General features: G+C 35.8%; 1 protein-coding gene across 5 annotated transcripts in view; it reads right to left on the reverse strand.

The window, feature by feature from the left end:
- The window catches only part of SUPT3H (SPT3 homolog, SAGA and STAGA complex component), a 552,672-nt gene that overhangs the window by 87,581 nt on the left and 438,550 nt on the right, over positions 1-26,541 (reverse strand). For all 5 annotated transcript variants that reach the window (XR_012089179.1, XR_012089180.1, XM_073006039.1 and 2 more), the window contains one exon: positions 26,337-26,447. Coding sequence is in view for 3 of the 5 variants with exons in the window: in XM_073006039.1 (XP_072862140.1) it covers positions 26,337-26,447 (111 nt within the window). In the remaining 2 variants the exon portion in view is untranslated. The remainder of the gene's footprint in view (positions 1-26,336; positions 26,448-26,541) is intronic.

Consider the following 26,541-nt stretch of genomic DNA (forward strand, 5'->3'; position numbering starts at 1 on the left):
AGAAGGCACATTTTCTACATGAAGAAACTGAGTTACAGAGAGGTTAAGTAACTTGCTTAAAGACAGTAACACTTATTCCACAGAGGTGTTGTGAGGTGAAACACAAAATCAATAATCTAGTTAGTGATGGAACAGATTCTGAGATCATCGTGTCTAGGCTCTAACAGTAACTAAGAAGCATCTAAGGTTCACAAAAAAATTGGTTAGCTGCAGACATCAAACCAGATCTTCTGGTTCTTATTCCTGTGCTTTTTAAACACATCTCCTTCCTATTTTGCTTTTCTGTAAGTAATTTTCATATATTTCACTTATATGTATAAAATTCCTCTAGAAAAGTGGGAGAGTTGTAATTTCTATTTAAAAAAAAAAAAAAAAAAAAAAACAGATGAGAAAATGCAGGATACCCTGAAGTCAGCATGTAGCACAGCTAGACAGAGGGTCAAGGTCAACTGAATGATAGCGACAATGATGACAATGAAGACGGCTGCAATACCATCTCATTTATCAGATCCAGATTCTCTTTAGGGCACTGTGCCAAAGCTCCTTATGCAAATTATCTCATTTAATGCTAAATCTATTTCTGAGTATATGACTTAAAATGCTGTTAGTTTTAAAATCACAGAATGGCTAAGCCTGAGGTATACAAAATGCAGACTTTCTGGAGTCAGGATTGCAAATCCCAGTTGTGTCGATTCAGCCCAAGGTCCTACTACAGAGAATAAACTGAAGGCCAAGCAGATTAGTTAGTGTGAGCTTTGGGCTAGACGTTGAGAATGAAGACCTTTTCTCTACAGTGAGGATACACACTTGGTGCTTTTTGAAAAAGCTGGGGTTAACCTCAACTCTTTCGACAGAATATCATGTTTATTTGCCAAAATGGATTTTTAAAAACAATGGTTGAACTGCCCTACAGTCCATTAGTCATCCTATAGAAATCTAATGTTAGAAAAATATTCACTTAAAATATAGTGAGAAAAACTCTCTGAACTATGTTCAGTCGTTCTTGGCTGTGGTCTTTTGTTCAACAGAAATTTCCTCTTTTGAAATGACCAGTTACTTTGTGTAATATAGCCTAATCTTCAGCATGTGTGCTTAGGGAGAAGAGATTAAAGTTCCTGACTTTGCATCATGTTTTTACTGATAATGTGATGTACTGGAACATCATTTTAAGCAAAATCATAATGCCCTATGCAAAGGCCATGCTTCAATTTTTAGCTCCCTGTACAATATTCTCCACATCCTAGGAACTCCAGTTTCCAATCCCACTGTTAGTCAGAAATTAATTACTGGACATCTACTTGTATTATGCAGTATGCTGGTTCCTGGGGATACAAAAGTGAGCAAAGGTGACCCAGACCCTGCTCCTGGAGGGAGCTCAAGTTCAGCTTATTTCTCATATCCCCTAGTTAAGGGAATCTTCGCTATGCTCTTCTTTCTCTGGCTCCTCCAAACTCCTTCTACACTGAGCCCTAGGCCTCATCTACTATCGTCCTGTCAACAAAGGTTGACATTTAATTTTTTCAGTCACCAAATCATACTGTATTTTCTTGTTATACAATTATATAAGACATTAGAGAAAATGCCAAGATCTCAGAACCATTCCATCCAAAAAAACTTATAACCATTTGACACATACACAAATTACTATTACATAACATAATTGCTTATCCGATTTTAAGAAATAAGTGACTAAGAATTTGCATCTTATGATCCTTTCAGGCCTTTTGTTAACTTGAAGTAGAAATGATCTCTTATCCTAAAAACTACATCCTTCTTGAGGTGTGGTGGTAGCCAGCTTCCAGACGGTCCGTGCTACTTCTTGCCTCCAGGTATTCATGCCCTTATGTAGTTCCTTCCCATACTGAATGTAACAATGGTGAAAGGAACAGTACGTGACCTTCAGGGTTAGGTTGCAGAAGGCACTGTGGTTCACACCTTGGTCTCCTGAATTGCTTGCTCTGGAGTAAGCCAGCTGCCATCCAATGAGAACGCTTCAGCCCTCCCATGGAAAACTGAGGCCTCCAGCCAACTGCCAGTGTTACTCTATCAGCTACATAACAAATCAGTGAACAGCTGGCTGACATCTGACTGCAACCTCACAGGAAATTCCAAGCCAGAACTGCCCAGTCAAGCTACTCCGAAATTCCTGCCCACAGAAATCACCATGTAAGTGGTTACTGTTTTAACAGTAAATTCTAGGGTTATTGCTATAATAGATACAATAGAAACCAGGCCTCCCAGCCAGCCCCCTACACCTGAGGTACCTGCGCTCTTGCACTGCCACAGGGCCTGGCCGCCTGGTGTGCCTGTGCACACTCGGACTGCACAGCGTGACACCTGGGCACTGCATGACAGGAGCAGCTGGCTCACGCCTTTCATGCGCAGTGGCAGTCACTGCTTCAACAGGGTCTTTTCCTGTGCTGCCTGCATGAGCTGCTGCATGACTACCCCGACTTGGCCAAGGTGGTGGGCTGCCAGTGGTCATTTACATCAGAGACAACTGACACTTTTTGTATCAACAGAAATCTGGTGTTGCCCCCACAGTTCTACGAAATAAGAAGACTTGAAAACTCTGTCCCCTCCCTGATTTGCAAAAATTTTGTTTGGATCATGCATTATAAAGGGTGGAAAGATGGCTGGGATCACCTTATTAACTGCTGATGGGATGCCCAGCTTTTACCAGGGTATGAGCTGGCTTTTCTTACCTAGAAGATTCACACTTTTTAGAAAATCTTTTGTCTACTGAAAAAAAGACTGACAGAATCATGAAGGCAAGAAATGTCACTGAGTAGTGATGTACAATTGCCATCTTTACAATATCCATGTGACTATTCAAAGTAGAAACACATTTATCTTAAGAACTATATAGTAAGTAAGAGCCACTTGTAGGGTGCTGCCTGGTTGTAAGCCGGTCTATTTGTAGTCCTGATGAATAATGAGGGTTGACTAAACCTGCTTGAAACTTAAGGAAATTTGTGCCTATAAAAGTTATAATGTGGCCAGGTGTGGTGGCTCATGCCTGTAATCCCAACGCTTTGGGAGGCTGAGGTGGGCAGATCACGAGGTCAGGAGTTTGAGACCAGCCTGGCCAACATGGTGAAACCCCGTCTCTAATAAAAATACAAAAAATTAGCCAGGCATGGTGGCAGGCGCCTGTAATCCCAGTTACTTGGGAGGCTGAAGCAGGAGAATCATTTGAACCCGGGAGGCGGAGGCTGCAGTGAGCCGAGACTGTGCTACTGCACTCCAACCTGGGCAACAGAGTGGGATTCTGTCTCAAAAAAAAAAAAAAAAAAAAAAAAAAAAAAAAAAAAACACGAAAAAACAAAACAAAAAATTTTACAAGGGTTCCCACTCTGCATTGTTTTATTATCTCAAAGTTTAAATAAGATGTTCTGCCATTGGTCATTGTTATTCTTACTCTCAAATGTATTAGTACTTTTCCTGATGTACTTGAAGGTTGATTCTTGAATTCCATAGACTTTCTGCTGGAATTTAATAGTGTCTGATTAGATGATGGAATGTAGATGGAGACAACCTTCAAGTGACAATGTCATTGTTTTCTTGCTGTGTCATTACCTTGATGATTAAGATACAATTCTTTTTAAAACCAAATGGCACTAGTTATGTTTCTCAAATTAGAAAGCTATTTCAGTTATTTTAAAAAAATATAAAGCCATAACAAAAACCATTATGTTTTTTAGTCCAGTGTTAGTTAATACATGCAAAGAGATTAGATAGTAGTATTTAATGATGTTTATTTTCACTATATTTAATATGAGTATTTTTTTCACCTCCTTTACAGAGGAATAATGTTTATTGTTTAAAGGTGGGAAATGATGGTTAAGCCACCACATTTATTTCACGATATTTGACTGTATTATGCATTGTACAATGGATTTCATTTTTCATGTAATATGTCAGTTTTCTTACATATAAAATAAAAGCAGTGGTCGGGTGCGGTGGCTCATGCCTGTAATCCCAGCGCTTTGGGAGGCTGAGGTGGGCGGATCACGAGGTCAGGAGTTCAAGAGCAGCCTGGCCAGCATGGTGAAACGCTGTCTCTAATAAAAATACAAAAAATTAGCCAGGCATGGTGGCAGCCACCTATAATCCCAGTTACTTGGGAGGCTGAGGCAGGAGAATCGCTTGGACCTGGGAGGCGGAGGTTGCAGTGAGTGGAGACTGTGCCACTGCACTCCAACCTGGGCAACAGAGTAAGACTCCGTCTCAAAAAAAAAAAAAAAAAAATTCACAAGGGTTCCCACTCTGTACTGTTTTACTATTTCAAAAGTTTAAATAAGAGGTTCTACTGCCATTGGCCATTGTTATTCTTACTCTCAAATGTATTAGTACTTTTCCTGATGTACTTTGGAGGTTGATCCATGAACTTCATAGACTTTCTGCTTGAATTTAAGGGTGTCTGATTAGATGGTGGAATGTAGATGGAGACAACCTTCAAGTGACAATGTCATTGTTTTCTTGCTGTGTCATTACCTTGACGATTAAGATACAATTCTTTTAAAAACCAAATGGCACTAGTTATGTTTCTCAAATTAGAAAACTATTTTAGTTATTTTAAGGAAATATAAAGCCATAACAAAAACCATTATGTTTTTTACTCTAGAGTGTTAATGAATGCAAATAGATGAGACAGTAGTATTTAATTAATGAGGTTTATTTTCACTATATTTAATATGAATAAATTTTCACCTCCTTTACAGAGGAATGTTTATTGTTAAAGGTGGGAAATGATGGTTAAGCCACCAAATCTATTTCATGATATTTGACTGTATTAGCATTGTACAATGGATTTCATTTTATGTGTAATGTCTCAATTTTCTTACCTATAAAATAAAAGCAGTGGCCGGGCGCAGTGGCTCATGCCTGTAATCCCAACACTTTGGGAGGCTGAGGTGGGGAGTTCAAGACTAGGCTGGCCAACATGGTGAGACCCTATCTCTACTAAAAGTACAAAAAGTTAACCAGGCATGGTGGTACACACCTGTAATCCCAGCTACTTGGGAGGCTGAGGCAGGAGAGTTGTCTGAACCTGGGAGGCAGAGGTTGCAGTGAGCCCAGATCATGACACTGCACTCCAGCCTGGGCAACACAGTGAGACTCTGTCTCAAAAAAAAAAAAAAAAAAAAAAAAAGCAGCGATGAATCAGAAAAACAAAAGAAGTGAACATAGTGAACACTAATACCAACCTTGAGAGCATGCAACAGCTTACTATGATTCTCTTAACAATTAATAAACCATTATAATTCTATCAGTTATCACAGACAACTAGTACTAATGATCACAGTTGGCCAAAAGGCCAACAGTAAAATTATTATACTCTAATTTGTATATAGTTGTTACAGACATTATTGTTTTGGAAGGTGATATTTTTCATCATGTATACAACGTGGTTGTCTCCATTTTGTGAGATGCTAACTTCACAGGCTTTCAAAATTCCTGATTTGCTAAAAATATTAGTAATGAATGTTTATATTTTCCTCAGTGTTAAGTTAAAGAAAAAGAAAAACAAAACTTGCTTAGTTACTTTCTGAAGATAAGTTTTGATGATGTGGTTCTGACTATGGTAAAGTAAGGAAGTGTGGACGACCAAAGAGCCAGGAGAACTTGGAAGAGCAGCAAGAAATAAATAAATCTGCTGAAATCCATTTCATTGACCTTCCCAAGGAAGAAATTTTAACAATTCCCCATGTGTCCAAACAATTTAATTTCAACCAGTGCAAAAATGTAATAAGATTTTTAGAAATATCTTTTTTTTCTCTCTTTTTTTTTGAGATGGAGTCTCGCTCTGTCACCTAGACTGCAGTGCAGTGGCGCTATCTCAGCTCACTGCAAGCTCTGCCTCCCAGGTTCACGCCATTCTCCTGCCTCAGCCTCCCGAGTAGCTGGGACTACAGGTGCCCGCCACCACGCCCGGCTAATTTTTTGTATTTTTAGTAGAGACGGGGTTTCACCATGTTACCTGGGATGGTCTCGATCTCCTGACCTCATGATCCGCCCATCTTGGACTCCCAAAGTGTTGGGATTACAGGCATGAGCTATCACACCTGGCCAGAAATACCATTTTTAAAAGCTAGACACTGGGCACTAAATCTCAATTCTAAACAGAAAAGACATACTACACACGAATTCATGGAACTTGCCTGGCTGCCAAAAATTTGCTATTTCACACTGGTACTATGGGGAAAGTATTTAAGAGAACTGCCAACTACATAACCTAGCTTCCTAAATTAGACCCATTCCATGTGTAAAGGAAAGTCACCTTTACACTCCAGAAAGTCTTCACTGCAAGCCAACTTTGTGCCCAGCACTATTCAAAGAACTGTGGAAAGGTAGGTATATATTAATTCCTGACATATCAGACATCCAGGCCACTAAAATATCTGAGTACAAAGTAAAAAAAAAAAAAAAAGGAAATATTTGGTTTATAGAAGTACTCACTGGTTCAGTCTTACTCTGAGCTAATATTTTCTCTAAAATTTTAATAATTAGGTAATACTGGAAAATTGGTTTAGAAACTCCAAATTATAGCATGGAGAAATATTAAATAATAAACTTTAATCTATCTCCTCAGCAACCACTGCTTTTATCATTTTCATATGTCCTTCCAGAGAATTCTATGTATATACTAGCATATATATGTATAAACATATAGCTATAAAAATATATCTTTAATTATCCCCTTAATATAAATAACACTATATATCTTTCTGCTGCTCTATTCCTAAGAGGTGTGTTTGTGTGTGGTTACTAACATATTTTGGGAATTATTTTCTATATCATATGCTAAACTTGCTATCCATATTTGGGTGTATTTCTGATCTTTCTAGGCTGCTCAATTAATCTATGTATTAACATCAAACTGAATTACTGTAGCTTTGTAATATTTTGATATTGGGCCTAGTTAATTAATAACCCCCTCCCTAATTCTGCTTTTCGAGAAATTTCCTGGCTCTTCTTGTATGTTTCATTTTCTATGTGAAATTCTGGATCACCTATTTAGTCCCTTCCCCAATCTATGATTTTGATTTTTAAAAATTGGGATCAGACGTGCTGCATCTTTAAGCTCACACTTACCCTATAAAATACTCAGATTAAGGCTTAACCATGTGGCACACTAATATATAAAAATTATCTTGAATTTTGTAGTTATCTAGAATTTTCCTATGTACGAAGATTGTTCACTTTTATTATCTCCTTTAACCTTTTAAAACACTATGGCACCATGCAGGGGCCTATCTTTTGACTCTTACATTACAGATGGAGAGAGGCGCATGGACTTGTCCTCAAGGCCTGTAGGTAAGGGCTCTGACACCTGGCCCAGACCCAGGACTCTTCCCATTATACCAAAGGCTGAGGGCACTATAAGTTTTCAGGACACATTTGCAAAATAGAGAATGCTACCATTTTAGAAATGTTGGCAGGCTGTCGAATTTTCAAACTTTAAATGAAGTTTAAAACACAGTAATACTGGCACATATCTTTGCACTATATTTTTCTTTGCTACAATGCTGAGAATTCTCTTTTTCCTGAGGAAAGTAGAATCACAGCATGCCTGTGTTTATCGGCTTTTATTTGGCATAATTAAAACAAAAAAAGATGAATTCTCTTCTACTCAGGAAACATGTGAAGCCCCATCTTCAACTTGCAGCTGTCTAGCTTTTTTATTTAGTCATATAACACAAAATATTTTATGTTGGGAATTTCTTAACAGAATGAGAGAAGGGCTCCTTACTAAGAATGTAGACAACTACAGTCTGCATGGGAACCTGATGTATTTCATGGCTGCATGTGAATTTGTTATCCAAGAAGAGAACATAACTTCCAAATTTGAAAACAAGACGTCTAGACTCTTTTCTTAATTGATGACTACACATAAAAATGTATCATAAAAATGTGTCTGAAACTGTACAGAAGCATACTACTAACAAAAGCACTTTTATCGGAAAAATTAGGTTGTGTCTATGAGAACACACATTCATCTACCAAACAGATGAGTCTTAATGTCCATATTATTCTGCTACTTGGGGTTCTTCAAATCTTGTCTTCCAAGTGGTTATTTTTGGTATCTAAAACTTTTTAGACAAAAGCTTCCTAGATGGATAGTGATGATTTGGTGCCACCCCTACCATATAGTTTCATGTGTAACTTGTGATTTTCATATCAAATGTTTATCAACTATCAACTTGAGTCCTCATTATTTTCCATTTAACAGCTCACAAAATAGCCACGAGTAAAATCTGCCTTCATCAAGTACCATTACAAAGAATAATATTCTATTATAATAATATTCTATCCAGAGCCTAATAGTTGGGCATTGCTCCTTTGAATACTTTTTTAAAAAATTGCTGTCAAGAACAATTAGGTAGACAGAATGAATTTCTGTGATAAAAGTAACCATGAAGATTAAATGTTTTATACATATCACCTAGTTACCTAAAAGCCACTTTTGCAAAATGATTAAAGAGTTTTATCAGTGAAGTTAAAAGATAATCCTCAGAAGCTTAAAATTGACAGCAAAGTTCTTTCTTGTTGGTTATGTGGAGCTTTGCTCATCAGTGCTGAATGAGGTGCAGAGTGCAAAGGTCAATCAATTAAACAGGCATTTATTAGCTCCAATTATAGTTCCAGCATGGTGCCAGGAGCTCAGCTTCATAGTTTTCCCAGTATAGTTAGGATTATTCAATATGTTTAGTACATAACTACCCACTGAGCATATTACTTTAAAACAGATACTACTCATGAGGTAGCTTGGACATTATTTTGCCTTGGATTCCTGAGGAATCAAGGATCAATCCTGGGTAGTAATAATCAAACAATCTTATGATTTCTTTTGGCTGCCCTGCGGTTATCCATATACTAATTAATCACAGGTAATGAAGTGTACATTTATATAAGGCACACCAAGTTTGAGGGGTCTAAAACTGATTAGGGAGATTAAAATTGGACTCTATTAGGTGACTGTTGTCTCTTCAGACCATCATTCTGTATACCTGTCCATCCATTCATCCATCTTTTATGTTGAGCTGCAAATAAACAAAAAGTATTATCCCTTGCTGAGAGAGGAACCAAGATGATTAAGATGCAGTCCCTTGGTCTACCTGAGGATACAGGTCCTCACCAGGTGTGGATCAGATCAGGAAATATGATGTATCTTGGAGCAAGTGGGTCAAAGCTTAGGACTAGATCCAAAAGGAGAAAACAGTTCAAACAAAGTCAAGGAAATAAGAAAGAGATGGCATCTGGACTCTTACTACCATGCCCTGTATCACCAGGAATTCCCTGGGCCCATATCTATCTAAATCTGAACATCCAATTCTTTCTCTTTACCTTACCTCTAAAGAAAGTATGAGTGCTAAGAAGCTGTCTCAGGATAAAAGTAAAGACAGTGGAAAATTCTCCCAACCGAGTACCTCAGAAATACTGCTACCAAAATTTGGAAGGGCCTCAGAGTTTGTTCATATGACATTACACATTTTTCTTTCCACTGGGGAGAAAGAAACACTTTCGACTTAGGTTTGAAGAAAAGTATGTAACTCTCAGATGCTGAAATAACCTGGCAACCAAGATTTCACAATTATATTTCTGGAAACTGTATACATTCTCATCTAACTTGAATAATTTATGGTTCTGTTGAAATAGACTAAGAGAATAAACCAAAGATCATACTAGTTATCAAAAACCAAAAATAAAGTTCTAAGGCCCCCCAACCATCTGAATAGACTTTCTCCTTGGCCAGTGCACTCTAAAATTTCACCTGAAAGACTAGTTCAGGCCACAATGGGAAGTGGGGGTTGGACACGCCACATTATACCCTCCAGCATTAACATCAACGCAGACCTTAAGTCGGTAAGAAACATTTACAGTCTATTCCCTCTGAAGTCTGCTACCTGGAGGCTTTATCTGCATGATAAAAATTTTTGGTCTCCACAACCTCTTATTGTAACTCAGACATTCATTTCTATTGATAATAACCAATTGCCAATCAGAAAAATTTTAAATCTACCTATAACCTGGAAGCTCCTGACCCCTCCCCACTTCAAGGTTTCCTGCCTTTCTGGACCGGACCAACAAATGTATTTGATTGATGTCTCATGTCTCCCTAAAATGTATAAAACCAAGCCGCAACCCAACCACCTTGGGCATATGTTCTCAGGACCTCCCAAGGGCTGCATCATGGGCCATGGTTACTCATATTTGGCTCAGAATAAATTTTTTCAAATATTTTACAGAGTTTGACCCTTTTCATCGACATTATCAACTTAAAGTGTTATTGCTGAACAATTTTGTTGAATTATAGATTCTCTCATCTAGATGTTTGAAACATTACATTTTCACAGGTGTACAAAAACATATTTTAAGAGATGACAATGACTCCACACTAGTAGAAGTTTAGGAATCAGTAAAAGCAGAAGTAGGAACTATTTCTGGGTAAGGATCCTTCCTGATACTCAGGCTGGAAACTTATCATTAAAGCCAATTCACAATACACTGCATCTTTCATTTTTTCCTTTCAATCTAAAACTTCCAACTTCAGTAAGCTCTCATTCCTGGAAATGATTTTGGTAGTTACTTTTTGGAACCTGCAATTTCTGTAGATCCTCATCTTTTTACCATTCCCTTACTGCCTCTAAGTCTCAATCCCCATATGTGGTCAGTAATGCGACGGGCACTGGGAAGTAAAATGGTACTCAGCATGGGTCTGCTTGCCCACACAAGGGCAAACATGCAGGGCAGGAAAGAAGTCCAGCATTCGTGGATCTCAAGATACTCTGAAAGGTTTTGGTATAGAGAACATACTGTTACTAACTGAAAATGGACATAGAAACATTAGGGAATTTTTTTGAAGGCTATAAAGAAAGCCAGTTATGGGTCTGGGTCTTTGTCTCACACTCAAATGTCAGGCTGGGCTTCCCTTTGTGATTCTCTGAAGGGTACTATTGACAAACTAGCATTATAATCTACATTTAAATTCTAATATGATAATAATGATTTTAAAATACTGCATTTCTTTAAGCACATTCTATGTTACGCATAGTGCTAGAAGCTTTGAAGTATTATTACTGACACTTATTAAAAATTGCTAATTTGGGGGCTAGGCACAGAGGCTCATGTCTGTAATTTCCCAGTACTTTGGGAGGCTGAGGCAGGTGGATCGCTTGAGTTCAGAAGTTCAAGGCCATGGGTAACATGGTGAGACCTCGTCTCTACAAAAAACAAACAAACAAAAAAAACTACCTGAGCATGACAGTATATGTCTGCAGTCCCAGCTACTTGGGAGGCTGAGGTAGGAAGATTGTTTAAGCCTGGAGGCTGCAGTGAGCTGGGGTTGCGCCACTGCACTCCAGCCTGGGTAACAGAGTGAGACCCTGTCTCAAAAATAAAATACAAGAAATTGCTAATTTTAACAAATCATAAAACTGGCTCAGGCAAGCTGTCTGACTGAAAAGCCCTTGAAAAACCATCAAAGACAGTAGAATGTTAACTGGTCATTTACGTAAAATAGTTGTCATGAAATTTTTGGTTCATTTAGAATAATCACTTTAAATGAGACTATATTTGAGACTGTATACACACATATACATGTTTACACACATATATGTACAATATATGTACATTCTATCTAAAATATCATATATGTGTGTACATACATGTTTTTAAAAGTCAAACTGACATATTAATGGAAACACAGTCCTTACATCTCTGGTACTGATTTTCTATTAGCAGCAGCCCTACACATGGTACGTCTCTGAACAGCATGTCAGTGCCATGACTGTGTAAACATGCAAATGTGACTGACACACTCTTGAGACAGTTTTCACCTTGGTAGAGCACAGGGAGCACCACATAAATTTTCAGGAGTATAAATGAAGCCTCATGAGTCTTTTAGAATAAATACCTCCAGGCTAGGTGGGACCACAGCCAAGCAGCCTAGAAGTTCTATCCTTGCTTACAATAGTTTGTAAACTGTGATACTGAGAGCTATGTAATCCAAGTATTTTAAATACTTCCACACCATTTCAAGTACAATCATGGAAATTTAAAAATACTCCTCTATCATCATGTATTATATAGAAAAAAACCTAGTTATTTGCAAAGTTTGCTTAAGTGAGATATTTGAGTACTTAAAACCTACTTTAGAATTTCTATCAGTAATGCCATGCTCTATCAGCAGAATATTGGCTTCCTCATTAGCAAATTCACTCTAAGTAAATTCACTGAGGGTAATCTAGTGATATAGCTGGTAACCTACGACATTAAGTTAAATAGTATGTTCAATGACCAACATATCTCTAGAAAATTAGTTCAAAATGACGCATCATTTTATCAAACGTTCTTAGGAATTAGCTAAGATCTCTCGTTAGAAATATGAATCCCCTTGAAACCACTCCCACAAATAGCCAACATTTTAAGTAACTGCCAAGCCACCTGCTTTTCTCCAAGAAACATCATGAAACGCACAAGTTAGTAAAGTTTTGGAAAGCCTACAAAATCCCTATCTTTCTAAGTTTACATATTTTGTTTCAGTGACTTTATTTCCCCTTTTCTGAGAATTAAAAATTCTCCACATCAGATTTATAGTTCAAGGCACAGACTTATTTGCAAAAGAAGGACTTGTAAGTAGATGCCAAAGAACCCTTCTTTATCACTTTAGTCTTGACTTGGCACAGTGTTTCAGATGGTATTCATTTGGAATAAAGAGATCGATGATATAACTTGTCCAATTCTCCTTCATAAGTGGCTCTACTAGAAGTGGGTAAGGGCATAAAAATATAAATTCATCTGACTGTAGGCAACCAAAAACATACCAACTCATCTTGGAGTAATTTAACCAATAAGATGATTTAGAGGACAGTTCAGTGGCACCATTTTGGGAAGGCAAAAGCTTAGCAGAAGGAACATAAATCAAAGGTGACTGGCAGGTAAAGGATATATGCTGCAATCAGCCAAACCATGTGCACACTGGCACAAATTCAATAAGATCATTTATAAAATTTTTAAGGCAGAAGTACACAAAAGGGGGTCTGGTGCTAACTAAATCCACAGATAGCTTACATGCCACTGAAATAAACACTTCCAGATGCGGGTGTACAAAAACCTTTCACAGAATGAAATGTTTTCTTTCATAAATCTGAAGGAGGGACACTTAGCAGGGAAGGGCAAAAATGCCTGAAATTGAGCCTGAACTTCTTACAGACTGGAAGTGTTTGTTGAGGTGGAATGATTGTATGGGTGATGATCAACTACATAGCGAGTCTCCTTTAGAAGCATCACTACAATCAATAAGACTGGATTTCTGTTAAATTGTAGAAAAAGTGTTAATTAATCATTTCATAAATCCTATAAAATCTGGTGTGTAAGTTAGTGCTGCTCTCATTACATTCCTTACAGTTTGTTTTTGAGGGGGCGTGGAAGAGCAATGATAGAGATGATGGGTTCTCACAGAGATAAAAGCTGCTAATCAAAGTTTAGGAAAATAATGCTTTGGATCTTACCCAAAGCTACTGCAGGCATGGCTTTAATGAAGAAAAAAAAAGTCAAAACCTGGTTAGATTAGGCATCTTTTAAGAATGCATGACCAAATTCATTACCGGTTTAGAAAGTCAATTTGTTCATCAAAACAGCATAGTATGTGGGACTTTCTGGTCATATATACAAATACTCCCAGAAGTTCAAACAGAAAGCTATGTGTTTTTTTTAAGTTTAGATGACTTCTGCTTTGAGCTACCTCCACCCTTAACCAGGAAATCCCCCTGAAATTAGTTTCTCTGGTGAATCTTTAATTTAATGCCAGTTCTTTGTTAAGTATCTGAGCACTGAATTTAGTCTTGAGAACATTTCTAATTATCTGTTCTATGCATTCAGCCAAATTGTAAACTTGGTATTTTTTATTCTCTCACTCAGGGTCTTATTCTACTTTTTCTATATGGTAAGTAGATCTTGAATACATTTTGTCTTCTCTGGTCTCATGCCATTGCCTCAGAAGATGCTCTTTTAGCCTCTTGCCTGCAATATTGCAGTGCCACCTAATTTGTTTCTTTGTCTATTATATCTCCTCACACCAGTCTCTTCTCAACACAATCACTTCTCTCTCTCTTCTTCTTTTTTTTTTTAATGCAGTCTTGCTCTGTTGCCCTGGCTGGAGTGCAGTGGCGTGATCTCAGCTCACTGCAACCTCTGCCTCCCAGGTTCAGGCGATTCTCCTGCCTCAGCCTCCCGAGTAGCTGGGACTACACGTGCGTGCCACCACACCTGGCTAATTTTTTGTATTTTTAGTAAAGATGGGGTTTCACTGTGTTAGACAGGATGGTCTCTATCTCCTGACCTCGTTATCCACCCACCTCGGCCTCCCAAAGTGCTGGGATTGCAGGCGTGAGTCACCGTGCCCAACCTACAATCACTTATTTTTCTACAATTCAGAGGTGTTCATATTAATACTTTGCTTAAAAAAATCTGAAATAGCTCCTTAATGACTATATCTGTTGTTTAAAAGAAAATTTCCCACTGTGGGCAGTGGCTCACATCTGTAATCCCAGCACTTTGGGAGGCCAAGGCAGGAGGATCACTTGAGGCCAGGAGTTAGAGACCAGTCTGGGCAATAGAGTGAGACCCCATCTCTCCAAAAAGTTTTAAAAAATTAGCCAGCATGGTGGTGCATAGCTACTTGGGAGCCTGAGGTACGAGGATCACTTGAGCCTGGGAGATGGAGGCTGCAGTAAGCTATTACTGCACTACTGCATCACAGCCTGGGTGGGTGATAGAGTGGGACTTTGTTTCTTTAAAAAAAAAAAAAAAAAAAAAAGGAGAAGACAGAAAAGGAAAAAAAATTTCCAAACAGAACCGGAGAACCCCAATATATTTAAGAGACAAAAATTTGTATAACTAGAGAAAACAAAATTTTGTAAAACTATTATTTGTGGAAAATTCATAATGTATTTTGGCAGAACAGTTTGATAACTGCCGGCCTAAATCATAAAGTCTGGGTAAACTGGCTTGCAATTAAAAGTCCTTCTCAAAATGGCATCACTCTATCTTTGATACTTCATCTCATCTCAACGTACTCCAGATTCAGTTCCTCATCTCTGCCTGAACAGCCATGCTACTTTCATACATCTATTTTATTTTTCATTTTATTCCTGCCCCTCTGTGTGCCTGTATTGTCTTTTCAAAATTACTACTCATTCCCTTCACCTCTGTTTTATAAAGTCAAATATTAAACACCCTAAAAGTTTTCCTTCACTTCCTCACGCAGATTGTGCCATCCTTTCACTGTATCTGAGGCACTGTCCATCTTTTAGTTACAACATCAATCACATGGCACTGCTTATTTATTCACCTCCTTTGCTGTATTTGAATAACTGGTTTCTTATCTCCATACACCATACGTCCCTCCCAATACATTTCTAACACAATGTTTGGCACATGCTTATTGAATAAATGCAGATATCGAAGCTATAAGGATCTCAGGACACATGTGGATGTTGTTAATGGTCACATGTAGTTCAGTTGTACAGATATGGATTCTTGTCCATACTCAAAAATCAAGTGCTGTCCTTTGTACGTGAAGTGTGCTTTCATTCTATCAGGAAGGCATGTACTTTGGATTGTTTTTCTAGCAGTGGTGGGTGACAGATTGACTCATAGCAGTACACAGTCTTGCCTTGCCTCCTTATTAACTTTTTATTTTAACCATTTGCAAGCTGGTTGTGTGAGCGATAGACATTGCTTGCCATCAAAAATTAAGGTAAAGTTAGGTCACCAACATGAAGATCAACCCCTAATACTTTATTCTTTAGACAGTGGCTTCAGAGAAAACCATACTGTAGAAACCAAGCTAGCTCTCTTTTCTTTTTTCTCTTTCTCTTTTGAACACCAAAACCCTGCTTGGATGAGAAATATTTGTCAACTATAACTCATTTACTCATTAGGATCTTACCTTAATTAGGTCTTGAATACCGGTATGGTTTTTGGGTTAGATCAGTAATACAGAGTAAGATCAGAGCCAGAAATGTAGTCTCTAATGTCTCTACTGGAAACTGTAAAATCTACACAAGTGTTTGAATTGGATTGACAGAAATCTGTAGGCCAGGCTGTGAACTTCTGCAGCCAGAAAATCAACTCAAATACTCCCTCCCTGCTATTTCCACCAAAGAGGCACAGCAGCCCAACTGTCACCTTGAATGCACCTGGGCAAACTCAGAGCCTGACACTGGGCTCTGTCCTCATGACCTCTGCCAACTAATCAGTCAAAGTATTTCCTGATCTAGAGAGCATACTCCACATATTGGGCATATGCCCAGAACTGTGAGTGCACTCTAATCAGGTGGGAGAACCTATCCAGGTGCCAGGGCAAGAATTAACATCTGACTGACATATGGACTATGAATTTTCTCTTCTCGCAGCCTAGAGTTATGCAGAGGCAGTATGTGGGGGTGGGATATTTGATCTGTGCATACATAGCCTAGGGGATTTGGTTTAAATCAAATCATAATTAAAACATTGGTTAGGAAAACAAGGCATAATTATTTTTTTCCTGCACATTTTAACTAACTTGCATATAGTCTTAAATATATGTTGGGCACAATAAGAGTAAGGTATCAGTTTCATTTTTGAAAGGTGCAAATTTCCTATTTAAAACAATCCACTTATTATGTTCTGGGATTAACTTTGCAACTACGTCAGTAAATTAAATGACATTTCAATGATTACATTTGTTGACTAAAGTTATGTAACACTATTTAAGAAATCACCAAAAAGTAAATCACCTACAGTTCAACAGGCTCTCATCACAGGTATTTGGTGATTTTTTTTTTGTCACATTATCAATAAAAGAGTATACAAATGTTTCACTTAAACAAAACACACTTATGAATGTTAGATGTTTCTGGCAATAGTAAATAAATAATCTATTTAAATAAAACTGATACGTTATTTTTCTAATATTCAACTAATTTGTATATAAAATGCTTAAAAAATGAAAATAGTATTTTTACGAGGTCAACATGAGCAACTTAACGTACTGAAAGTTATCCTTCTGAGTATTTATAATCTTCTTGTTTCTTCATAGACTTAAAAGAAGTTTCTTGCCGCTTTTAGAGCACAATTTTAAAATTTAGAAATAGCTCAACTTAGTTTAGTTCTTCCTGGCTAATCCTTGTGCTGCTTTCATAAATTTATGACTTAAAAGAATCCTGTAATTTTTTTTAAAGACATATTTTCCTTTTCAGAGTCACTCCAAGGATTTTCTTCATTTGATTTCCATTCTTCCAGAAGATTGCAAAGACCTAGAAACTATAACATTTAAACCTCAAGATTTAGTCCTTTTAGAATATTCCACTCAAAAGGTTTCTCTTTGGTGTAAGTTACCCCTTTCCTTGCACCCATGATAAATTCTTCCTCTATTCCTCAAGATATAGTATACCTGTTATAACAAAAAGAGATTAATTTCTTGAAGTACTACCAATTTAAAAAGACTTCGAAATATATAAACTTGGAGAAACTACAGAGGGATGATTAAGACTGTCATGTTTCATTACTACTTTACGCCCCCCATTAGAGATGAATTATTTGGTTTTTCAGACTATGTTCCTGAAAATTCTAGAATTCTTTGGAGTATTCTAGGGTCTTCTTAGATGTTTGGTTTGAAAGTCTATCACAACTTTTGTGCTACTCCAAATACAGGTTATGTCATCTACTGTTTTATATTTGAACTTCCTATAATTGTTCGGTTGATTAGTAAGTTGTGTCTTGGAATTTAGATTTGTTTTGTTTTTGATATTTAAAGCAGCCCAAATATACTCTATATAAAATTGTGCAAGTAAGTCTATCACCTTAGGATGTATGTCCTGTGCTGAACTAAATTTGAGGTGTTTACTAGTAATACAAAATGAAAGCAGGAAAGAGCAAAATGTGTTTGCATAGTCACTGTATACCACAGAGAAAACATTAGTTGTTGGCAATACCAGGATTTTTCAAAACAGAACTGAGTAACTTCTTATAAACAAATGTACTGGCTACTCCAAGGTAAGATATTGCTGCAGAGAGTTTAAATGAGATAAGATCTCTCTTCCCCACATCTGCCTGCCGATTTAAAAAAAAAATTAACTGACCGATTTTATAATATAACATGATCGTACCAATTCCATTTGGCAACCTAGAATCATGATGTTATGCTTAGAATAGTGGAAAATGAAGTTCACCAAATATGGTTTCAATAGACGAAGCAAAATAAATTTAACTCTCAAACTTCAATAAATATTTGTCAGAGAAGAGTCCTCAGATGACAGAGATTTTCTTTGTGACACCTTTGAGTAGCTTCTAGTGTTTTAAGACTCATTAAAAAATATTTTCCAGAAAACCATGAAGAATTATGCTGGATAAGAAATCCATACATTCATTTCCTCTAAACACTTTCCAGTTTAGAAATATAAGCACATGTCAGATATTGTTAGTGAAACAACTTTCAAACAAATAATTTTTACTATTTCTTTTGCACCAAGACTACTGCAGGCCTGTGCAGCACATTATTAAAAATGGATGTATTTTGAATCAAACTCTTTTCAATGCTGTGCAACTAAAAAGTATACAGAAATAAAGTAGACATTAATGGATATAATATTCCAACTGTCATCCATAACTTTGACTTCAAAATACACCTATACTTACTGAATGAAATTTTAAGAGTAGATCTTCCTTATACAAATACAGACTTAATACCTCTTGGAATACTTGTCTTCTACAGAATTTAGTTTAGGAAATGCTGTATTTTTAGAATAAAACCACTTAAAGAGTTAAGAATACAGGCCAACCTGTAAAGAAAAAGTTTAATGGGTAGGATTAATAAGAATTTATTGCAGCCTATGGTACCAGTGAGCCACAGAATATTTAGCTGCTATACACAGAAAAGGCTCTGGTGATTAAAATTAAAAGTGATTATATTAAATGTTTCATATTTTTCTGGAAAATACTCACTTTCAGGTTATTCTTACATGATAAATATGCTACATGTTAATTTTTTTTTCCTTAGGATCAGTGGCCTATAGTTTTAAACATGTGTTTGGGCTCTAATCTGTAATAACAGATTTAGTACTCCCAAAAAATTTATTAAGAAAATTTTTACTTCCAGTAAAAACACATATAATTTAATTCCACCCAATTTCTACTTGGTATTTACATTTGAAAATTATTCTAATATTTTGTGACATTTAATTTTCCAGGTTGAACACATAAGATGCAGACAAATCTAATGTGCTCATGATATAAATATTCACAAATATGAAATTCTCAATCAAAATAGTCTTAACAATCTGCTATGCCACTTTTGTTTTTAAAAGTTCAATGTGGAGAATTCTTTAAAAATTTTTATATTTTTGATCCCTATTAGTCCATTATGAACATCCCTAAACTAATGATATGAAAACATCTCTAGTACGCTCTAATACATTTACATCAAGGTAAATGGCCACAGTAATCCGAGTGTCAGGAGGCTGGATTCTAGGGTTGGTTCTGTCATGCTCTTGCAACATGTCTTTGGGTACATCACAAAGCTTCTTGGAGGTCCAGACTAACTGGCTAGCTCAAGTCCTTGCCAGTTTTAATGCTATGATTCTGTCTCAATTTAAGGCAGCTGAGTAAAGACTAAAGCGACTTGTTTCTACAGATGTACTTAAGGTATTATTCAGGTTAATGACCATGCTTAAATGAGCAATTTTATTGTCTCACTATTCTAGTTCAATAGAAAGTTACCTGATAACATGCGAGTTCAGAGGGTTAACATTTTTCTACTGTGAATATCAGGAGAAACTAAAATAGATTTAGGCATTACAGATGGGATTATGTCATCACACTCAGCGAACACAGTTTCCTTTCTCTGGCTTTCAAAATTACAGACCTGGGTTTATATCAGCAATTTACAGCACTTCCCATTGAAACCTAGGCTTGAGTAGGTAACCATGGGTACCACCCACTGCTTGTAAATAGTGAAGATCTAGATAAAACATGTCTGACCACCTTCCCTGTGACATAAGAGAACACTAGACTACCCTTCAGAGTATTTTCTCTGAGAGAAAAAACCAAATGCTCTAATCATAAAATTTCTAAATGCTCTTTACTTCTAAACCTGAACAAGTAAATTCTAAGAATGTTTTTGTTAAAACTATTACTATTACCATTCAAAAGCATTTAAATTTTTAGGTTGTGAAAAAAATACTCTTCAAACAAATGCCAATGAATTTTCTGATGGGACAATTCATTTAAACCTTTGTTACACCCATTTTTAGACCCTGATGCCCTTCCTAAATATTGTATTCTTTATATATTCAGGTAGTACATACAAAATATTACCAATAATTTTGGAAAATACAAAATAGAAAACAGAAAGACCTGAGATATGCTTGTAGTAATTTAATACATGATAAATAAAGCAATCCTAATAAATAGGAACTGGATAGATTATGCATTTAATTGATTGACATATTTTGATATTTAGTTTTTATATTACAGAAACTCTCATACCATATATTAGATAAAAATGTAGAATTATAGTTGAATAAAAAATAAAAATACAGATGTATATTTAATCTTAGGTGATATAATTTTTAAAATCATAAGACAATGGAAAATTATAGAGGAAAATATCACTAGATCTAACTACATAAAATCCTATTATTGAAAAAATATCAAATTAGAAAAAAATTAAGATAAAGGGAGAACTGGGAAAAATACCTGCAACAACCCTGACAAAAAGTTTTACTGTTCATAATTGATAAATGTCTTAAAAAGTTTTTTAATTACAAAAATTTATTCACATAAGTTGTTAGATTCATACAAGTAAATCTAATGCCCTACAAAAAATGGCAAAGACATAATCACAATTCAAAGAAATACAAATTATTAGCAAATATATAAAAATGTTCAATATCATTAGTTATCAAATACAAATTAAAACAAAAGTATCCTACCACTCACTAGCTGTATGTGAACTTGGGAAGGCTAGTTACAGTCTGTTAAGTTTTCTCATTCATAAAATAACAATGGTTTCTATTTGTTAAGGTGTCGTGAGGCCTGTGTGAGATAGTACAGTGCAGTCCATGATGCACGAGTGCTCAATAAGTATTAGCTGCTATAATTGCTACTTTATTTTTGCCTGGAAAACGACAAAAATAAAACTGATAATATTCAATGCTGATTTGAGTTAATACTCTCATATACCACTTATACAATTATGAAGTCACTCATGTTTTCTAAGAATTATTTTTGCAAGATTATCAGGAAACTTAAAAGGACCGACTCTTTGATGCAGGAATTTCACTTCTAGTAATCTATCATGAGGAAACGACCAGATAGATGGGTAAATATTTACATACAAGAATATCCACTATCACTATTTATAACCTAAATATAGAACAAAATGGAATGGTTAAGTGAATAAAGGTACAGTTAGATGTATAAGGTGTACTATGAAGCTATTACAAATCATGTTTTTAAGGACTACATAATATACTATAAAATGAGTAACAATATTAGAATAATCTCAATTTTGCTAAATTATTAATATGAATATACAAAGAAAAGGGGCAGGATGAAAAGGTAGTGATATATTAACAGTAGTTATCTCTAGGACATAAGTTTTATTCTATTCTTTATTTTTCTATATTTTCATAATTTTCTAACATAGTAGCATTTCTTTCATAATGAGTAAACTGAAGAAACTTTAAAAGTTGAGAAAAATAAGCCCAGTAATCAAAAAATGTATCAACTCTGATATATGATCATCAATTTCTGAAAACCTTTTCAATAACTTATGAAAATATGTAAAATCACAAACACTGAAATTGAAGAAACTTCATAAATGAGGTCACCCATTTGTTCTTTAGATTTCTGTTCCACAGAGCTAGTATGCAAAATCTAGCTGGTATGCAAAAAATTGGGTGGTAAGTATGTACACTCAGTTGCTAAGACTTATTTATGATGATCAGTGATTAAAAAAAATCATGCTCTTTAACCGTTATTAATACAAAAAGTAAAAATGAACATTTATTTTCAGGAACAATAACCTTTAAATAGTATTTAAATTTTAATGGTATAAACTATTAGTCCATAAACAAACCACATTATTATTTAAATTTTTAGTTTTTCCTGGGCTTATAGAGTAAAGCCGGATACCTTCTGTGTGTACTGTGCACACACATTTGAGTGTGGTTGAGTGGGATGGTTTCCGCTTACTTTGTATTATCTCTTTTAAAAAATATACCATAGCTACTACTACTACCACTATTACTAATATTATTTATTAAGAGCTTACTACATGTTAATTAAGTTCACAGTACTTAGTACTTCTTAACTCCTATTATGAAGTATAATCTAATATCCTTACTTTAGAGATTTTACTTTAGAGGAAACAGCCATAAAGTGGTGAAGAAACCTGTGTAAGGCTACTCAGCTTGTAGGTGGCAGGGCTGGGATTTGGACCCTGGCCATTTAGCTCCAGGATCAAAGTTCTTAATCACCACACAATATAACTTCACATATTATCAACTACTATGAATAAAAACACAATATAAGATGGCAAACATCAAAATCACTCAGGACATGCTAGGTTGCAAAAGCACTCTAGAATACTGCAGATCAGAGAATCTAAAGTGATTTTTAGAATTAAGAAAGATAAACAAGAAGCAAAAAAGTAAAATTAGTTTCTCTAAAGGTTCTTTAGAGTGTGTATACAGAAAGTGAGGTATGGTGGGGACAGTTGCAAAAGTGTGTATTTCAGGAGAAACTGTTTGAAGCTAGGTGTCAGAAGGCCTGAATCTTAGCTCTGGTTTAATTTAATCTAATAAATAGCTTGACTTAGGAAAATTACTTAAGAAGGTAAGACCTTCTTCTCTTATCTTCTGTGTAGAATTGAGAATAAATGAGAATACAGAAAGGAAACAAGTCACCAATGAAAACCAATATGCCAAAGAGAGTACTGTTGTTAACTGCTGAGTGGGGATAGATGGCATGTGTCTCCACAGCACTCGTGACTGTGGTGTTCACATGTGTGTGGCAGGTGACTGATGTTTATGCCATTCTCCCTGTATACTTCCTACTCCAGGAGCTACTACAATTCAAAGCATTGTTTGTATTCTTCTCTTTATACCTAAAGCTAATGTGGCTTTAAGTATTCCTTTATCATTTTAAATAATTCCTAAGGTGAAATATTCACTTACAATTCTTCATATAATGAATTATATTCCTGAAGTTGATCATGTCATTTGGTATAAAATTATTTCAGAGTCATATAGTAGACAGAAAAATGACTCGCTAAAAGGAGATTTTAAAATATACTATCTGAATTGTTCCCATGTAAACTATTAACAATATCAAATTATTGGAAACTGGATATATATACATTGTTATGGGTATTCTAAACCAGGTGTTACATTGAAATATATACCAAAAACTCTAGATTCAGGATGACATGCTATGAAGACAAAATCTCTATGCTTCATAAATATAAACTAGTTGTTCATTGGCATTTTAATTTACGAAGTACATTTTACATTGGAGGCAAGTCAGTTCAGCCTTTCTATATGAAAATATAGGTGTCAATCTATGATTACTATAGAAGCAGCCCACATACCTTTTCTCTTGTTAGGAGCTGCAGCTCAAAGCCTAGGTGGCAAAGTGTCCCCACTGCAGCTTAAAGTACCATGTCAGGTCCTCAGAGTGGACCTTAGGGAACTGAACATCAGCATCCCCAATCATGGTAAGTTTCTCCCACAAGCTCCTTTTTTTTTAGCAGCTTGAGGTATGTGGGAGCCAAGACAGGGTGGCTGCATTATTGACACACACAGTCTACAAATCCATCCCGTTTAAAGAGATAATTTTTAACTTTAAAAGGAAGATTTATGTATTATATACTGTGAAACTATGTCACCCTGGTCATGCAATTCATGGTATAAAATAGCGTAAGCAGCCTGGGCACAGTGGCTCATGCCTGTAATCACAGCACTTTGGGAGGCCGAGGTGGGTGGATCACCTGAGGTCAGGAGTTCAAGGCTAGCCTGGCCAACATGGTGAAATTCTACTAAAAATTACAAAAAGTAGCCAGGCATGGTGGCGGGCACCTGTAATCACAGCTACTCAGGAGACTGAGGCAGGGAGAACTGCTTGAACCTGGGAGGCGGAAGTTGCAGTGAGCTGAGATTGCACCACCGCACTCCAAAATGGGCAACAGAGCAAGACTCTGTCTATAAAAAAAAAAAAAAAGGTGCAGCCATATTCACTCTGTAGTATGGGCAAATTCTCATAGCTGAAGATAATGGAGCAGACCTTTCCAGGTGGCGGTACCCTTCTGGGGAATAATAACACCCTGGATGCCCCTCTGGGGTGGAGTTTGTCACCAACTGCTGTTGATTTTGTTTGATTGCTCTACTAGTGGCTAACTCAACCTTCCAGGTCATGGCTCATTTGTTTTTTTTTCCAGATGTATTTAAATTAAGCATTTTAAAATTGTGTCATCAGTTTTAAAAAGCCCATTCTTTATGTTTATCAGATCAAAGTTAGCTTAGGCAATATTTGAACCTAGCTTAAAGTACATTTTTATCATATACTAATACTACAGTTTTAGATTGTAAAAGTAGTAATACATAAGCACCAGGCTGGACATGGGGGAAAAGATATACATACACACATGTATATAAATAATGTCATCAACCAAGATGGCTCTCAAATGATCTGTCCAGTCTGTTTTAAAAACAAAAACTTTGAAGAATGAAGCAGCTGCCACTTCTTTTTGAGGAAATAATGCAGGCTTCATGATTAGGAAGTTTTCTCTTTGTATTGGATACATTTTCCTTTATGTAATTTTATTCATTACTTTTAGTTACCATTTTAGGTTATTTCTCAAAAATCATGTTTCCCTTTGCTATCTTTTAATTGCTTCTAGATTATTATCAAACACTGCCTCTTTTTTCTTCTTTTTCCCCTCCATTGTCTCAACCTATTCATCATTATTTGACTGTTATCGATGGATTTGATATTTTTAATCTTTCATTATAAATTTTTTTTTTCAATCTCAGTTGGTTTTAAAATTCTTACTTCCAATTACTTCTTATTTTTCTCATTCGTAATTTTTCATATTGTTCTTCCTTTTGGCCTGTCATTCAAAACAGCTTCACCCATCATGTAAAAGAAACTTGATTTAATTATTTCTTTTCAATTATAAGACTCTAAAACCATTCATGCAAAAGGATATATTGGTTTAATCAGCAATATTAAAATCATGTTCTTATGCAAGATAAACTTCAAATATTAAAAGTGCAAAGCATCACCATTACAGAGAGCTTCTGGAGACACATAAAGCATGTTCTTCCTGTTACACAGAGAATCTATATAATTAACAAAAACTAACAAAAATAAAGGATGGAAAGAAAGCATTCTATTTAAACATAAGGAAAAAAGATAATAGAGACAAAATCATGACTTTTATGAATAGTAAAATCTACTCTTAGGTAAAAATGTATACTATGTAGCACTTATTATTTATTTTTTCATTTGTTTATGTATAATGTTATACATACGTATTTTCATTAGCTTGTTAAAACAGAATACCAAAAAAGTAAATCTGACTGTTCCTCAGTTATGTACATCAAACTCTACTTTCTGTTGAACTAGTTCCTTATAGAGTAGGACTTGAAGAAATTTCTCTTAACACAAGTAAGATTTTTTTTTTTTTAAGGGCCATAAGATGAGCATTTAATTAAAACACACACATCTGCACACACTTTCTTTAGGCTGCTGAAATATCAGGTCTTTAATTCCCCATTAAAACAACACAAAACCCTGATTATAAGTTTTCAAATCATTTGAAGATATAAAACGCTGTCTGCATTTCAGCTTAGTTCAAAGCCAGTAAAGAAATATCTCTTCTTCTTCCAACTAAAAGCATGTTTAGGAGAAGGATATCTGATAGAAGTGGTAATGCCAATCTAACCAATTTTAAAATATAAAGTGCTACTAGCAATATTTGGATACATATAATTTCAGAATAACGTTTTATAAACTTAAGCTTTGAAAAATAGAAACTATAAACCCCAACAAAAAAACTTAATTTGTAATTGAAAGAAAATAATATTTTGTAGAAAAAAGTGTCCTTCCAAAAAGAGACGAAAATGACTTTCATTTCCCAAGAGAATTATGCCACTTTTATACAACAAAATTACAGTCACCACAAATTGCTTTCAACAATTCCAATGCTTCTTCATTTGACCACTTGAAAATCAAAATTCTTTCATATTATAAATATAACTTTTTATAACTCTGTTATTACGTACTGTGAATGGGGAAAGCGGGCCAATCTTGTGGCTGTAGCGTCGAATGGCCTCTCTGATGTGGCAGGGCTGGATGGCATCGCTGTGAGCCTCAACACCACAGGCTGCAGTGCTCTGCGACAGAAAAACACATAAATTGTTACTAAATCAAAAACACACAACAGAACTACAGTGTATATATATGAAAATAAACCTTTACAAAAGAGAC

Source organism: Chlorocebus sabaeus, chromosome 17 (genome assembly GCF_047675955.1).
Source record: "Chlorocebus sabaeus isolate Y175 chromosome 17, mChlSab1.0.hap1, whole genome shotgun sequence".
NCBI lineage: Eukaryota > Metazoa > Chordata > Mammalia > Primates > Cercopithecidae > Chlorocebus > Chlorocebus sabaeus.